The 17,081-nt window shown below is 48.2% G+C and overlaps 1 protein-coding gene across 1 annotated transcript; it reads right to left on the reverse strand.

Annotated features, from left to right (window-relative positions):
- Nucleotides 1-9,536: 9,536 nt before the first annotated feature.
- CLDN19 (claudin 19) lies at nucleotides 9,537-17,081 on the reverse strand. Its single transcript, XM_066637519.1, has 5 exons — nucleotides 16,859-17,081; nucleotides 13,985-14,149; nucleotides 11,233-11,317; nucleotides 10,120-10,266; nucleotides 9,537-9,573 (listed from the first exon to the last, which is right to left on the reverse strand). Exons 1-5 carry the CDS (start codon nucleotides 17,079-17,081, stop codon nucleotides 9,537-9,539), a joined length of 657 nt encoding a protein of 218 aa, XP_066493616.1.

A 17,081-nucleotide genomic window follows, 5' to 3' on the forward strand; every position in this document is an offset into this window, starting at 1 on the left:
GGGGAAACCTGGGGAATGCCAGGATAAGCGCATGAGGCTCTAAGCCAGACCAGATCCAGTTTAAACCAACTTCACTGTCACAGTGTCCTCCCCATTGGTCAATTTCCCTGAGTTCTGCACTGGGGTGTTTTTTGTTTTGTTTTTTTCTGCTCCAATGGGAGATTTCTCTTCCCCTTTTAAAGCAAGAATAATTTGATTAAAAATATACCAAATGCCCCACCCCCAGTCAAATGTTCAGAGACTGCCTCGTTCCTGGGTACCACACACCTAGGAACACTGGGTACCTCTCTATATGTAGTAGAGAGTACATACATTGCAAAGCGTAGGGAGAGTATAACCTTGAGGGTCACCACAGGGCTTTTACCCCCGAGGGCCCCCCCCCCCCCCGCAATCTGAAACTGAAACTGATTAATGGCTTGAGGAAAGTTGAGTTATGCAGGCATGAAAATTAAATGTCTACCTTTACCCTTAGATTAGCTTTGTGCACAGATAAATTATAACCACTTCAGTCGAGAAGCCTGGGGCTTGGCATCAATGCTGTTTTGTGGCCCCCTGAGAGAGAGAGAGAGAGAGAGAGAGAGAGAGAATTTTGCACAGCTAGTAAATAAAGGCAATTTTTGGAGTCATTTGGCCTTAGCGTTTGAGGTCAGAAGCCAGGCGGAAAAGCAGCTCATGTGTTTGGAAGAAAGTTAGACAATGCCACAATAGTGTACAGGGACATTTGGGGCAGAGGTTTGGTGAAAAGACTTTGTAAACTTCCTAGTGCCAAAGATCTTCTCATTGGACCCAGTGGGAAAGCAGCCCAATCTTGTCAGGGCTCTGATTGTCCCTGTTTTCATGGGATAGTCTCCTATATCTGACACCTGTTCCTGGGGAAGACCACCTGCAGGAGGTCTCAGGCTGGATCACTGGCACATTTCCAGATAGGAAATGCAAAACCCTGGAGAGCTGCTTCCAGTCCATGTAGAGACACTGGCACACCTAGGAAGTGGCAGCTTCCTATGTTCTCACTGTCTCTACTTTTGCCTGTTTGGGGAAATGGGGGGAGTAGGAATCCAATTGCATCCGTTAACCTGAGCTAAGTGTGAACTGAAAATCATGTGGTTTTCTTAAATCTGAACTAGAACCAAACCCCTAAACCAGAATCCCCAGGGCCACATCACTCAGTCTTGCTGTTATCAAGGGTTGGAGTGGGCCAGCACTGGCAGGGGGTTGGACTAGATGACCTCCAATAACCCTTCCAGCACGAACATCCTCTTTGTGATTCTACGATTCTACGAGCAATACATCGCCCTAAGACTATTCACAGCAGGAGAAAAATACAAGGTTTTTTTTCCAGTTTTCGTATTTACAGTGGTGGGGCTAATGGCAAGAGAGACCCAGCCCAGCAGGAGGAAGGCCTGATGATGGGTGGATGTGGGGGGAGAAAAGGAAGGAGCAAGGGGGGGGGTTGCATAAAATTATAATGCCACAGGGTTCATCCAGCCAGTCAAAATGTGTTGGTGGGCCAGAAGTGAAGTTTGGAGTCCCCTGCCCTAAGCACAAACAATTAGGATGTCATATTTATATATTCAAAGGAACAATATGAAAGACAAAAATAGACACCCCCCCCCCCACATATACACACACAGGCTTGTGCACATGTCTTTCATATGTACAAAGTTTTGGTGAGTTCTGTCTTGAATCCTCAACCATCACAGTCAGATGAAGGCACTCACACAACACTTTTCCAAAGAGCAGAGTGCAAAGTTAAGAGGAAACGGGTGAGAAAATCCTGCCTAGCAGATTAGGGATTCTGAGAAGAACTTTATCAGGGTACAAAGGTTCTTTTGGGTCCCTTCCCTTCTCTTCTCCATTGGATCCTAATTCCATATGATGATGGAATCATAATTTCTATGAATTACAGTATATACAATTATGTAGGCTTATACAGAATGTGAGTGCTAGTCTTCACATAATGTATGCAAACATTTTCTGAGACCCCAAGAAATTTCTAGTCCCCCTCCTTTGGGTCCCAGGCCCCCTTTTTGACCCCATGCCCAGGTACGATGTACCCCCTGCGACCCCCTCTAACGGACCTTGATAAGATAGGAAAATGTAAGATCCCAGGAAATTTGGGGGCACCTTTTGGCTCCTGGGTCCCTTTTCTATACACCCTCTCATGGGCCCTGTGGCAGTTCACCCAAACCCCTCCTGGTAGGATACCCAAATGAGGAGTTACCTTAAGGTGGGACAAACAAGGATTCTCAGCTGTCATTCTTGTGAAGACCCTCAGAGGCCCTTCCTTCTAGAGAGTCCAGGTAAGCAAGTGGCAAACTTCAACATGCCAACCAGGCAAAATATGTTTAGTCCAGGAGATGCAGTTGATGTTGTAATGACCCCCAGGCAGTCATCAACAACAGGCAACATTCTCTCTGCCCCCCACTCCTCCTTGGTGGGAAACAGTTTCCCAAAGTGCTTCTGGATCAGACATAAAAGTTTTTCCGAGCCACGTCAGATGTGCTCTGCATTTTCCCCGGGTGATGGGCTGCCTTGCAATTAAAATGGCCATGGGTCAGAAAGCAGGCCTGAACCAGGCGCTTGGCAGGCAGTCGGGACCCAGCAGGATTCTCCATCCAGAACTCAATCCAGGCATGTCCAGCCCTCGTACATTGTTGGCCAGGGACACACCCCTCGTTTATGAAGTCTGTGCTTCCAGTTAAAGTCTCTCTAAATGAGAGACAGAGCACTTGTGCCAGGGATGTTCCAGACTGTGGATAGTGAGTGGATTCCGATTAGGAGCATCAATTCATCCCTGGAGGGCATAGAACCTGGGACAAACTTTGCCTTGGTTCCAATCAGGAATGGCCCAAGAATTCCTGGCATTTGAACTGGGATGCCAATTATCAGCCCCCCTTTTACCTGGTGGTATGACAGCTGCCATCTCCATTGTTCCCCTTCACCCCACTCCCTGGATGCGGAAAAGAAGAACAGAGCAGAAGTATGGAGGAGAGGAGAGCAATGGCCTAGAGCATCTCTGTCTTGTCCTCCACACTTCCTCTTCTGCTCCATTCTCCTCTTGTCTGCACCCAGGGAGCAGAATGAAGAGGAGCAGTGGAGGCAGGAGTGAAGCAATCCAGCAACCACTGGTTCCATCCATTCTGAAAATGAACAGATAAGGCTCCAGTCATTTGCATCCATTCATTCCGGGCCGGCCCATCCATGAGGCCAACTGAAGCTGTCATCTCAGGCAGCAGATTGGTGGACAGGTGACCCTCTCTGTCCACCTGCTTGTCTCCACTGCAGACAGGCAAATGGAAGAGGTGGTAATGAATTGGACCCCACAAACAGGTCCTGGAACAAAGGCTCTGGGTCTGAAGAGACCCAAGAATGTGCCAAAAGATACAAGTGGAAACTGTAGGTGGAGAATATATCCTAGACCTTTAACAACAGAATAGAAGAGGGAATTTCAGCAGGTTCAGCTTGTATCCTCACAGATGACAAGCTGTATGTACCTGCTGAAATTCTCTCTTCTACGCAATTGTTAAAGGTTCAGGATCCCTAAAGTTGAAAGTTTGCCCACCCCTGCTCTAACCAAAGGAAGGCCACATCCCCTTCTCCTCCTAGTCCCCAAGCTGCAGTCAGATTTGTCAAACACCCTCACCCCAGAAGCCCCACAAACACTAAGCGTAAGATAGCAGATTGCTACTGTTCCAGTGAATAGGGAACCATTTTCATTGCTGCTTCATTTCCTCTAGCATCCCACGGAGACTACTCAAAGGGTCTTGCAGATAGATGTCTCTGATAAAACGGTAAGAGGCTGAAAGAGGTCCGTGTTTAAATTGTAAACACTCTTGGATCCCAGCCAGGCAGTTCCAGATCTTGAGAAAGGCTCCACAGAACTGCACAGATTGTTTTGTTGCCAGGGTAAAAGGCTTTAGTCAGGGTTCAGCCCCTCCCCCGTTGAGAAATTCTTTTGTCCGGGCTTGTGACCACCTCTGTGCTTTCCAATCTGTTCCCTGGATCAGGAGCAGATAAGTTAAAAAATTGTGGGTGGGATCATCAAGCGAATAGGAACAGGGTCAGCAAACCCACCTTCTCCCACTCAGCAGCAGAATGGGAACATGATAATTATCAAGTATCCTGCTTTGCTTCTGACCCAATTCTACCTGCATAAGAATCTAGGATAGGGCAAGGTTTGCTAACTTGGATGGCTTTAAAAGGTGATTAGACAAATTCATGGAGGACAGCTCTATCAATGGCTATTAGTCATGATCTCTGTGAGTTACCTCCAGGTTTGGAGGCTGTAAGCTGGGAAGCAGAAGTAAGAGAGAGCTATTTGCTTATATCGATCACTTCCAGAGACAGTGGTGGTGGTGGCAGTAGTAGTGGTAGTAGTAGTAGTAGTAGTAGTAGTAGTAGTAGTAACTTTATTGTCATTGTGCTACAGCACAACGAAATTTATGCACCTTTGAGATACAAGCATAAATATATACTACAATTCCAACAATCACACTCTACACACTCACCCACACATTCTATACAACATGCATCATAATATAAAACAGTATAACAGACCATAATGCCCAGGAGCATGGTAACAACTATCTTATTCAACATAATTATGGCTGTGGGATAAAAACTGTTCAGAAATCATGTGGTGCTGCTCTAATAGTTCTGTATCGTCTACCCAAAGGCAACAGTTCAAAGAACTTAGGAGCTGGATGGAAGGGGTCTCTCAGAATACTATGTGACTTCTGCAGACAGCGAGATGTACAGATGTCCTCCAAAGCTGGTAGATGAAGGTTGATGATGTGCTGCGTGATCTTAATAATCCTCTGCAGAGCTTTTTTGTCCCATGCAGAGCAATTTCCATGCCACACCAAGATATCATAGGTTAGGACACTCTCAATGGTGCAATGATAGTAAGACATGGAAGGGCCATTGCAAGAAAGAGAAGTCTGGATTAGATAGATCTTTGGCTTCATCTGTCTTAACCATTTTATCTTGCCTTATTGGGCATGATGTTAACAGAACCTCTATATCAAGGGTGTCCAAACTTTTTGGCAGGAGGGCCACATCATCTCTCTGACACTGCGTGGGGAGCCGGGGGAAAAAAGCATTAATTTACATTTCAAATTTGAATAAATTTACATAAATGAATATATTAGGGATGGAACTTGAATGAATGAATGAAGGTCTTGTAATAGCTCAAGGCCCATAAAAGGCCTTGCACAAAGCAAGGCCAGCCTTTCTTTTGCTGCCACTGCTGCATCACAGACGTGAAACAGCAGGTAGTGGAGGGAGCCCTCATCCCACAGCTCACGTGAGAGATTGAACAGTCACCCTCACTCTGAGAGTAGTTCCGTCAGGCCAGCACAGGCTCCGGCAAGTCTCCAGAGGGCCAGAGGCTCATTGGAGACTGGGGGCTCTCTGTGGGTCAGATTGGGAATTCCTGAGGGCTGCAAGTGACCCCTGGGCCGAGGTTTGGGCACCCCTGCTCTATATACAGAGGCAGTATACCTGAGAACTAGATGCTGGGGGAAATAACAGGGGAGGGTTACAGCCTTCACCAGCTGTCCGTGCTCTTCCCAGACACAACTGGTTGGCCACAACTGGAAACAGGATGATGCCAGATTCAGCAAGTGCACATGTGAACATGATCTTGGGGACCACCAGCCAAATGTGAGTCAGCAGTGTAATGCACCTGCAAAAAAAGTGAATGCAATACTGGGCTTCATTAACAAAAGAGCAGAGCCCTGATCAAAAGGAATAATTGTTTCACTTCACTGTGCCCAAATCAGACCTCACTTGGAATACCATGTCCATTTCGGGGCACTATAAGAAGGACACTGATAAGCTGGAATGGGTTCAGAGGAGAGCAACTAGGATGGGGTGGGGTCTGGAAACCACAGTCTATGAAGAACAGTTAAAAGAGTTTTGTATGTTTCATCTGGAGAAGACTAAGGTAAGATAGGAGGAGGAGAACTATCTTCAAGTACCTGGAGGAGTCAAAGAAGGAGCAGACTGAGGGCCCAATCCTATCCAACTTTCCAGTACCGGTGCAACTGCAGCGCGGCCCTGAGATAAGGGAACAAATGTTCCCATACCTTGAGGAGGCCTCTGTGAACTGCCTCCCCACCACAGGATGCAGTGCACGCCCCATTGGCATGGCTGCACCAGCACTGGAAAATTGGATAGGATTGGGCCCTTACTCTCTGTGTCTTCCGAGGGCAAGATTAGAACCAATGGATGGAAACTACAGACATGTGGGTTTAGGCTGGAGAGGAGGAAGAATGTCCTAAGTATAAAGCTGTCTAGTGGTGGAACACTCAGCCTCATGCTGTTGTTGGCTTTCTGTCTTTAGAGATTTTTCAAGCACAGGTTGAGCAGTCGCTGATTAGGGATGCTGTAATTACCTGCACTGAGCAGGGGGTTGGACTAGACCTCCAAGATATCTTCAAACATTCTGTGAGTAGACAGACCTTTGGCCCAACCCAGCAGGGTTCTTCCAGTGGCTGCAGATCCCAAAATGGGCAGTTCCAGCACAGGCCTGAGTTGCTGACAGCCCCAGTTACTTAAACTGGAATGGAACATAAAGCGGTTCCAGACTGGTTTGAGCCCCTTCTGGTCTCAGCCACTCACTTGGCACAGGGGCTGTGTGTTGGGTCTCCAAAATAGTCCAGCCCGGGCAGTAAACTTTCAAAAGTACCAATTAACCTCAGTTAGGAACAATTCAAGCACTGAGACCGCAGGGGAGAAGATTACCCTTTGTCTCCCCTCCTTTTCATGGTATCTGACTGGGCAGACAGATTAGGGTAATTAGTGTTTCCGTGCATTCACTCATTGGAAAAAACCAAGAGAGGCAAAGACATCCAGCTCAGAGGGGCTAATTAAGGGAAGCAGCCAGGCCCCTTCAAAGTCATAACCCACCACCCAGCGAGGGAAAAGTTGGAACAGAAGCCAAACGAGGTAGGATGCTGGCACAGGCCACTACATCATGGGGTTAAGAAGGCCAAGTTGGCAGGTGGAAAATCAGACATCCGAAAATCACCGGGTTTGGTGAGCTCTGAAGCCAACTGCTGGGGGGAGCCAGAATGTGGGACCCTCTGCCTTGCATTGGAGTCCTCAGGTTGCAGAATGGGGAAATGAAGGGGATGGACCACAGGGGCGAGACTGAGGAGGCCGCTTTGAGCGGTGGGCTGGTGGCAAACCAGCAGGGAAGCCCCATGCTCCGTTCCTGTCTGCTGCCCCATTTTCTTCTCCCTTGCTGTTCTTGGAGACCGAGTGAGAGGAGAATGTGGGTAGGGCCAACTGTAGCCCGACTGGTCCAATTTGATCCAATCGATCCCCATGGACCACTCCGGAAGCAGCTGCTGCCCGCCTCTGCTTCCAATTGACCCAAAATGGGCACACTATGGATGCAACTGGTGGTGACACATCATCATCACCGGCAGTCTACTTCCTGGTGCCACACTGGCACCCACTGTCATGCCTGGCCTGAACTGCTGCCACTTGTTGGCGGTAAATGGGGGAGGGGATGCAGCAGGGGGCACAAACAAGGGTGTGAGGCTGTGCAGAATTGGATTCCGCTGCCTCCTAAGGCCAACCCTGGATGGAGGTGGTGGCTTACCTCCTCCTCCTCCAGGCCTGCTGCTGAAAATTACAATGCTGTTCCCTACAACAGGAAGGACAGCAACTGGGAAGAGGCGTGCCATCTCCCTGCCCCCTCTGCTATGGAGCATGGCAGAGCATGGAGCTCCCAATCTGCGTTCCCTCTAAGCTGTGCGACCCTGCAGCTGAGCATCTGGAACTCAAGCACAGCTTCAGCGTTGGTACTCTGAAGCACGGCGATGACAAAGTTGCTGAGCGCTCCAGAGCCAGCCACCATATGGCTCTGCGCACTCCCCCTCAAAGATTAGAGGACACACGGGTCCCAGCATCCCCCCTGTCCATTCCATTTTGAAGCCTTACATAAGAACATAAGAACATAAGAACAGCCCCACTGGATCAGGCCATAGGCCCATCTAGTCCAGCTTCCTGTATCTCACAGTGGCCCACCAAATGCCCCAGGGAGCACACCAGATAACAAGAGACCTCATCCTGGTGCTCTCCCCTACATCTGGCATTCTGACTTAACCCATTCCTAAAATCAGGAGGTTGCGCATACACATCATGGCTTGTACCCCATAATGGATTTTTCCTCCAGAAACTCGTCCAATCCCCTTTTAAAGGCGTCTAGGCTAGACGCCAGCACCACATCCTGTGGCAAGGAGTTCCACAGACCGACCACGCGCTGAGTAAAGAAATATTTTCTTTTGTCTGTCCTAACCCGCCCAACACTCAATTTTAATGGATGTCCCCTGGTTCTGGTATTATGTGAGAGTGTAAAGAGCATCTCCCTATCCACTCTGTCCATCCCCTGCATAATTTTGTATGTCTCAATCATGTCCCCCCTCAAGCGTCTCTTTTCTAGGCTGAAGAGGCCCAAACGCCGTAGCCTTTCCTCATAAGGAAGGTGCCCCAGCCCCTTAGGTTTCCCCCAGCGGTACTGCTGGAAAAAATGGAATGAGACAGCAGTGGGGATGGGGGGGGGGGGGTCCACAGGGAACATAGGTGCTGATGTGTGCATTAAAAAAAAAAATGGAGCAGGGTGGAATATGAGAACCACTTCAGACCTTAATCTGGCTCTGGTCTGATCCCAGCTCCCGGCAGTGCATTGCTTTGTCATGGCCTGGCTATAAATGAGCCTGGGGGCGCAATCCTAACCCCTTATGTCAGTACTTTCCAGCACTGGCATAGCAGTACCAATGGAACGTGTGCTGCATCTTGTAGTTGGGTGTCACTCACGGAGGCCTCCTCAAAGTAAGGGATATTTGTTCCCTTACCTCCGAGCTGCATTGCCCTTATGTCAGTGCTGGAAAGCACTGACATAAGGGGTTAGGATTGCGCCCTGGATTGAATGCCTTCAACCTGAGATCTTTCAGGTGCAGTCTGATGATGCCTGCTTCAGCCAGGGGTCTTTTCCAGTCTTACTGTGAGATGCTGCCAAGAATGGAACTTATGACTTCCTATCCTGTCTTAGAAGGAAGCCAGCAGAGCCGACCCAAGACCTACTGAGGTCTGAGGACAGAAGAGTGGCGGGCTAGAGTGTCAGAGACTGATATGTCAATAGGTAAAGGGGTAGCATTCGGCATGCTGCCTTGGGCTCCAGGAGGTACTGGACCTAACAGAGGGACACACACCAAGAACTTTAGAAAGCTGGCAATAAAAATACTTTAATAAGACAAATTTTTAGTATAAACCATTAGAAACAAGGTGTCTGAAATCCAGAGGCGTCTTGTCCACCAGAAACAAATGTTAATACGGTGTTTAAATTAGAAGAATAACACTTTGCATTCTCGGCGCTGTGTTTTTGATTTTTCCGGTATAGAAAACCGATCTCGGGGCACCGTTTTTAAAAGTCCTTGCTACAGTTCTTTGGGTTCTTTCTTCCCCTCGGAAGGGGAACGCTCAGGCCATAAACACGTCTCTCCTCCCCGACAGGGGTGAAGATATTATACGCACTGATCAGTGGGTCTTTTTATAGTGGGTCTGAAAAATCAAGGGGAGGGAACAAGACACACAAGAGGGCAATTAAGTTTGGAGTCCACAAAATAGGGGGAAAAAAGAAAAGAAAATCACATTGCTAGATTCATTCCCTCTGCGACACTTGCAGGCACCCACCTTTGAAAAATCTGCTAAAGGCAGGATTTTGAGGTTGGATGCATCCAAAACCCTGAGATTTTTTAGGCTGGCCCTGATGATGTCACAAGGTGGGACCTGTGAACTCCGGAAAAATGGGAAGGGGCAGGTCTGGTACTCCAGCAGAGCCCAGCGCTGAAGAGGCAGGGCTTGTAGCAAGGGATGGGACCTTAAAACAGCCTGAGAGCAGAACAGTGTCATTTGGGGCAAACTGGAAACCCTATGGGGAGGGGAGGAAAGTCCTTCTTGGATATGAGTTTAAAAAAAACAACCCTGAGAAATTATTGTGTCACTTAATTTCCAGCCTGCCACTTGATCCCTCCATTGCATGGAGACTGATAAGAATATACTTTCCCCCCCTCTCTCTTTCTTTCTCTTTCCCCAGCTCAGACATACTCTCTAGCTGTGGAAGGTTGAGACTGCCGATAGTACTGCTGTCCTCTGTCTTCTGGTTTGGGGCATGAACAGGATAGGAAGGAGCCCCCCAGCAAGATCAGGCTGGCCGCCGACCACCCCACAAACAAGGCGGGTCCAAATTCATACCTAAGGCAAAGAGAGAAGGGGAGATTAGTGCGACCCAGGGTGTGTGTACGCTGGGCATTTCCAGCAAATTCTTGAGCAATACATCTATAATGCTTACCCTTGTGCTTCTTGAGTCTGTGAAGCATTTCACGTTACTTGTCTTGTCATTCCTACAACATCCTTATAAGGAGGGCCTTATTCTTCCCATACTGCAGCAAGGAAGACTAAGACTGGGAGGAAATGGCTTGCCTTAAGACACATACAGCATAATCCGTGCACATCTGCACAGAAGTAAGCCCCTTTGTGTCCAGTGGGGTTTACTCCAGGAAAGCATGCATTGGATTGTGCAGCCCTAGGTGTTCTAAGAGCCTCCCTGATGCAAGAATGGGGCAAACCATTTTTTAATAACAAATAAATGTCTATTTTTGCTTCTTCATTGAACTCTGAAGTCCAACAAGTGGAACTGCATCTGAAATAGTGGCTGGGGGCAGAGCTGGAGACAAAGTGGCAGCTGAGAAGGGCCTGTTGCTGATTGATTGATACAATCCTACACACAGTTAGGCTCTCGCCTGCTCACATAAGACTATAAGAAGAGCATGGGACCCAATCAGTGGGCTCTAGCACCCTCCTTTCTCCACTGGTGTAAGCCAGGGGCCTCTGGAAAGTCAACAAATGAGGCATGAAAGCAAATATTTCTCCCACAGCTGCCGCCTAGTGGTTGGTCAGAGGTAGACTACCCCTGATCATGGAGGCTCCATGGAGCCACAATCAAGGAGGGTCCTGCACTTCACCATTTATTAAATGCACTTCACCTTCACCCCTCTTTTATGTGATTGGGCAGACCTGGGTCTCAAAGAACAGATCTGCTGCCCTGCCCATCCACATTTCATTCAATTCTGAGTTGCAGCAGACACACTCCAGATCAGTTTCCTGTTTCTGCATTTCCCCATTTCACCCAATGCAGGCCAGAGCCGAACCTCCTTTCACCTTGCGTTCACTGGTGTGTTGGGGTTGAAGAATTCATATGTCACCCGTGCAGCATACCACGAGACAGCCGTCACTGTGCACAGACCTGGGAACACAGAGCAAAACCTAAAATTATTGATCCTCGCTAGCTCAGCAAAGGGGCATCTTTGAAATCAGTGGCTGCCTTACAGGGTCATGAGGCCAACATGCCTCCATGAGGCCAACTGAACTGGTTGCTTCAGGTAGCAGACTGGCGAGAATGTTTACCTCAGTCCATCTACTCTCCTCCTCCCACTTCCTGAACTAGAAAGAGGATGATGGCATCCAAGAGGAAGAGAAGAGGATGGTGGGCTAGAGAGTCTCCAGGAAGTTCAAGAAGCAGAGATTGGTGCAACATCAGATAAGGGATTTGAGATGGCATTTCAGGTGCCAGAAGGTTTAAGCTGGTTCTGCTCTTTTATACTAAACAAGCATAGGTTGCCAACTCTGATTAAGGCTGCAATCCTATAAACACACCTTCCTGGGAGTAAGCCCCACTGAACACAGAGCTATTTACTTCTGAGTAGACATGCCTAAGATTGTAATGTAAAACCTTGTTTTAAATTATGTTTTTAATGTGTGTTTTTAATTTTGTTGTAAGCCGCCTTGGGTCCCTTTGAGGAGAAAGGTGGGATATAAAAAAAGGAAGTAATAATGTATGACTAATCCTGGAGGTTTTTTTCTCCCCCTCCCCCCACCTGACATAACATTGGAAATTCCTGGTGGCTCTGTTAAAATCTCCAGCACGGCTTTCAGTTTTCACCTGGAGGCTGGAGCCTGGGGACTACAGACCAATTTGAAAGATTGGCAATCCTGGCGAAGAGCAACAGCTTCTAATTTCCCCAGTATAGCATCCCTCCCAGAGGCCATTTGCGAGCACCTCCATTGTGACATCCCAGCTGTTTGGGAACATTTTTGTTCCACAGTAAGGGAAAAATAGTTGAAGGAAATGCAATATCTGGTTTTTGTGAGCACGTACAGTTAAGATTTAGGTTATTTGACTGAAAATGCTGCTTTGTTCTGCTTTATCACCAAGGCCCCAAAGTAGGCAACAAATTTGTGTTTCATGATTGTCTATGAAACCACATGTTCAAATCAGAACAATACTGAATATTATTATTCCAAATAATAATACAATAGTATTCTTGCATATAACAATAAGACTCGCAGCTCGGGATATAGAGAGCAAAAATCTTGATACAAAGTCCCAAACAAACAACCTATAGGAAAATTACATGAAGAGAGCCAATCTGTCTGTAAAACTAACGTAAGTAGTTGCCTGTGGTGATGGATTGTCCAGATGTTAGGACAGATATAAGTTTAGCTGTCTATTGCCGGTTCAGCATTATCACACCTGCAAAAAAGCAACAGAACAGGTGGGCCTGCACCTGCATGAATGCACCAGCATGGCTGTCCGTAACTTGGGATATTTGTATGTCAGATGTTCATAACTTGGGGACCCAGTGTAGTTTGATATCATGTTAATCACTGCCAATATGATCCGCCCATCCTAGTTAGACAATTAAAGAGTAACAGACCATGATTCCTGGTTTCACAGAGATTTACATGTCACCGACAACGTTCAGGCCACTGAATAAGGCAGTCAGCAGAAGGCATTAAGAACATAATAGCTCTGCTGGATCAGGCCTATTTAATCCAGCTTCCTGTATCTCACAGCAACCCACCAGATGCCTCAGGGTAGTGGCGTAGCTAAGGGGCTGCAGGGGGTAACAATTGCACTGGCAACAAGCTTTAGGGGTGGGGCAACAACCTGAGTGAAAACCTTAGTATTTTTGGATAATACCATCATATCATATATCATTTGATGTAGAACTTAATGCAGAATGCATTGAAACAAACCATGTCAAAATTATCTCTATCCTGTCAAAAGTTATAGCCAAATAGTCAGAAAATAAAAACACAACTGAATTATGTAATAAAAACTGGATTTTCTTAACTCAGAACTGACCGATGTGACTGACTCTTCCGAGAGCCAATTAGGTGTTGTCGTGATACAGCAGGGAACCAATAAGATGTTCATATGGGGGAGAGCCTAGGGGGAGGCAGCAGAGAGTGGAGAGCTGCTGGGGGGAGAAGGCGAATTTTTCCCCATTTTCACTTTTTTAAAAGCCTGGGCGTGACGTCACTTCTGGGACACCATTTTGAGTTCGGCACCAGACTAAACGATCATTAGCTACACCACTGCCTCAAAGAGCACTCAAGATAACAAGATGCCTTAGTGTACCTTACAGCACTCAAGACAACAAATCCCATAGACCTTGCATCAGGCATTCAGAGATAAGCTACCTTTTTGCACATAGTCATCATGGCTTGTAACCTGTGATGAACTTTTCCTCCATAAAACTGTCCAAACTCATTTTAAAGGCATCTAGGCCAGATGCCATTACCACATCATGTGGCAAGGAGTTCCACAGATGAATCACATGCTGGGTAAAGGAATATTTCCTTTCATTTGTTCTGACTCTCCCACCAGTCAATATTAGTGGGTGTCCCATGGTTCTGGTGTTGTGCAGAGGGAAAAGAAGAACTCTCTATCCATCCCATGCGTAATTTTAAATGTTTCAATCATGTCCCCTATCAAGCACCATTTTTCTAGACCACCAAGCCCCAAACGTTGTAGCCCCAAACGTTGAAGAAATGTTGTTTCTTCGTAAGGGAGGTGTTCCCCAGTCCACTAATCATTTTGGTTGCTCTCTTATGGTCTCAAGCTTACCTGCAAGGAGGAAGAAGACGCCTCCCAGAACAGCAATCCAGCTCTTGGTCACAGGGTTCTCATCCCCGACTTTGGTGCACTTCATTCCGATCACGCTGACGACCACCCCAACGAAGCCCAGGATAATCGACACCACCATGAGAGCCCGGGAAGTTTGGATATGGACTGTCAAGCAAGAACACACACTTGTCATCAAGGTTTCTCAAAATCACTTTTGGGGTACCAAAGATTGTGCGCCCTCATTCTTGGAAGATCACCCCCCCCCAAGATACACGAGAGCTTGATTCAGTTTAAAGTGGTGTCTTGGTGGAAAATGCCTTGAAATGTGATGCCCGACCCCAAGCAACTCATACGCATCAGAACCTGGGGGGTTTTCACCTCAAGAGAAGCTTTGGACCACATCACATGCCGGAACAGCAAGAAGACTCTCCTCTATGAATTGCCCTACAGTTAAGTCCCATCCATGACTCTGTTTTGGTGCAGGACAATCAAAAACACACTGCCCCACTCCAGTGATGTGTAGCATGGCATTAGATGGGACCATCTCACATGAACCTCTTGACCTATATGATTATCGGCAAGCCGAGACAAGTCTACTCAGAAGTCCCACTGTGTTCAACAAGGCTCACTCCCTTGGATGACTTAAAGCAGTGTATCTCAAACTGTGAGCTGGGACCCACTAGGTGGGTTGTGAGCTAATTTCTGGTGGGTTGCGTAACACCGAACACAGCCACCATTGAAAATATGGAAAGATGGGACGCTGAAAAGGGGGAGGGGCTATGTGGTTATTTTGCTTGTGTCAAGGTTGCAGATAGAAAGAAAAAAAAAGCCTGATTCACTTTTCTGTTGGAAAATGGCTGAAAAACAACCCAACTTACTGCCGCGTTCTCAGGAAAGCAGCTGACTCTGGGATCGCAATGACTGCACTTCCAGTTTGATGATGTCACTTCCGGCCATAGCATCACTCCCGGTGGGTCTCAGACAGATGGTCATTCTAGAAAGTGGGTCCTGGTACTAAAAAGTTTGAGAACCACTGACTTAAGGCATAGAAAATCAATCTCTCAAAGCAGAGGGCTAAAATGCTGAATTCTGGAGCCTCACAGCCCAATCCTATGCATGTCTACTCAGCAATAAGTCCCATTAGAGTCAATGGGGCTTACTCCCAGGAAAGTGTGGACAGGATTGGGCTGTCAATCTGCTCCCTCTACTGTGTTGGAACAAGAGCAGGCTCTCAAAAGTCACTTTGCTGAGAACCTGAAGATGGTTTGCTGCTTGCAGGCAAAGTAAAGCGGGGGGAGGATCAACCCCTCTATTTGAGGGGTCCTGAGGGAAAAGAGGAACACTGGGTCTTTTCTATGCCTCTTTTTAGACAGTGAGCCCTTTTGTTCAGCTCTGCTCCTCTGCCTCCATGGGCTTCTTTGAGCCAAACTTCCCTGAGTAAGTGTAGATGGCTCTACCCTCAGCACTGAAGAACTAGGTCAGTGGTTCTCAAACTTTTTAATACCAGGACCCACTTTTTTGAATGCAGGGAACCCACTGGAAGTGATGTCATGGCTGGAAGTGATATAATCTAGCCGGAATATTTTTAACACCCCCCAAACGAGAAAATCAAATCAATTAAGTAGGTAAATTAAATTTTCAATAAGTAAAAATGTATTTAAGTTAAAGAACTTAACTCCCAACCAAGCAGTTGCTGGAAAAAAAAATTCCCCAAGCATCCCAAAGGCTGCAATCCCATCCACACTTACCCGGGAGTAAGCCCCATTGACTGACATACATAGTAGCTTGTTCAAAATACAGATCCGTCACATTTCCCCAAATGCACTTGCATACCAGGGTACCATCAAATCTAATCTAATAAAAATAAAATACACATTGAAAGGAATGGGGAGCCACAGTTTGAGAAACACTGAACTAGGCAACCACAGTGCAAGCCCAGGCATCTCTACTCAGAAGTAAGCCCCCCTGATTTCAGCGGGCTTTACTCCCAGGTAAAGGTCTCCAGCGTGGCAGCCCAAATCATCCTCAGCATCCTCATCCTCATCAGCTGGCTCCGTCTAAGTCAGTGCCAAGACTGTGGCAAGGCTGGGCACGCCTACTCAGAAGTAAGGCCCATCGTGCCCAATGGGGCTTACTCGCGAGTAAACATGCACAAAACTGCAACGTTCCGATTTCAAGGTGCGTCGAATTCCAGGCAGGACCACGTCATTCTCGTGGTTTCTTATGGAAGGGTCTGCAGGCGGGGGAAGAGTCTTTCCCAACAGACGTGAGCAGCCCCGCTACCCAGTGGCGTAGCCGGGGCGGGGGGGGGGCAAAGCACTAAGTTTTGCAGGGAGCCTCCCCACAGCGTGCAAGAGGCCCCTCCCCTTCGGAGCCATTCCGGGTGGGAGAGCAAAGCGAGAGTCCTTCCCAACAGACGTGAGCAGCCCCGGTACCCAGTGGCGTAGCCGGAGCGGGGAGCAAAGCAGTAGGTTTAGCAGGGACCGCGGTGTGCGAGGGGTCCCTCCCCTTCAGAGTCATTCTAGATGGGGGAGCAAAACGAGAGGCCTTCCCAACAGACGTGAGCAGCCCCGGTACCCAGGGGCGTAGCCGAAGGGAGGGCAAAGCAGTAGGTTTGGCAGGGATCGCGGTGTGCAAGTAGCCCCTCCCCTTCAGAATGGGGGAACAAATCGAGAGTCCTTCCCAACAGACGTGAGCAGCCACGGGAACCTAGTGGCGTAGCCAGAGGGGGGGCAAAGCACTAGGTTTGTCAGGGAGTCTCAGATTCCCTGCAAAACTTAGTGCTTTGCCCCCCTCCAGCTATGCCACAGCCTTACCTCTCCGCCCCCCCTGCGCCCCGCCCGCCGCCCCCCCGCCCGGGCGCCGCGGACGCACCGTCGAGCGAGAGCAGGGACTCGTGCAGCTTGCACTGGACCTGGCCGGTGCTCTGCGAGGCGCAGCTCATCCAGAGACCCTCGTAGAGCCCCACGGCCGTGATGATGGCGTCGCCCGCGTACGAGCTCTGCTTCCACTGGGGCAGCGCCGCCGCGCAGATGGCGCCCACCCAGCCGGCCAGCGCCAGGAAGTAGCCCACCAGCTGCAGCCCCGCGCTGGCCAT

Source organism: Tiliqua scincoides, chromosome 9 (assembly GCF_035046505.1).
Source record: "Tiliqua scincoides isolate rTilSci1 chromosome 9, rTilSci1.hap2, whole genome shotgun sequence".
Classification (NCBI taxonomy): domain Eukaryota; kingdom Metazoa; phylum Chordata; class Lepidosauria; order Squamata; family Scincidae; genus Tiliqua; species Tiliqua scincoides.

Coding starts and splice junctions, on each gene's coding strand:
- CLDN19 (XM_066637519.1), bottom strand. CDS start 17,081: ATGGCCAGCGCGGGGCTGCAGCTGGTGGGCTACTTCCTGGCGCTGGCC. Junction 11,318..13,984: donor CGTCTTCTTCCTCCTTGCAG/GTAAGCTTGAGA, acceptor CTGTGTTCCCAG/GTCTGTGCACAGTGACGGCT. Junction 10,267..11,232: donor AACACACCAGTGAACGCAAG/GTGAAAGGAGGT, acceptor TCTTTGCCTTAG/GTATGAATTTGGACCCGCCT.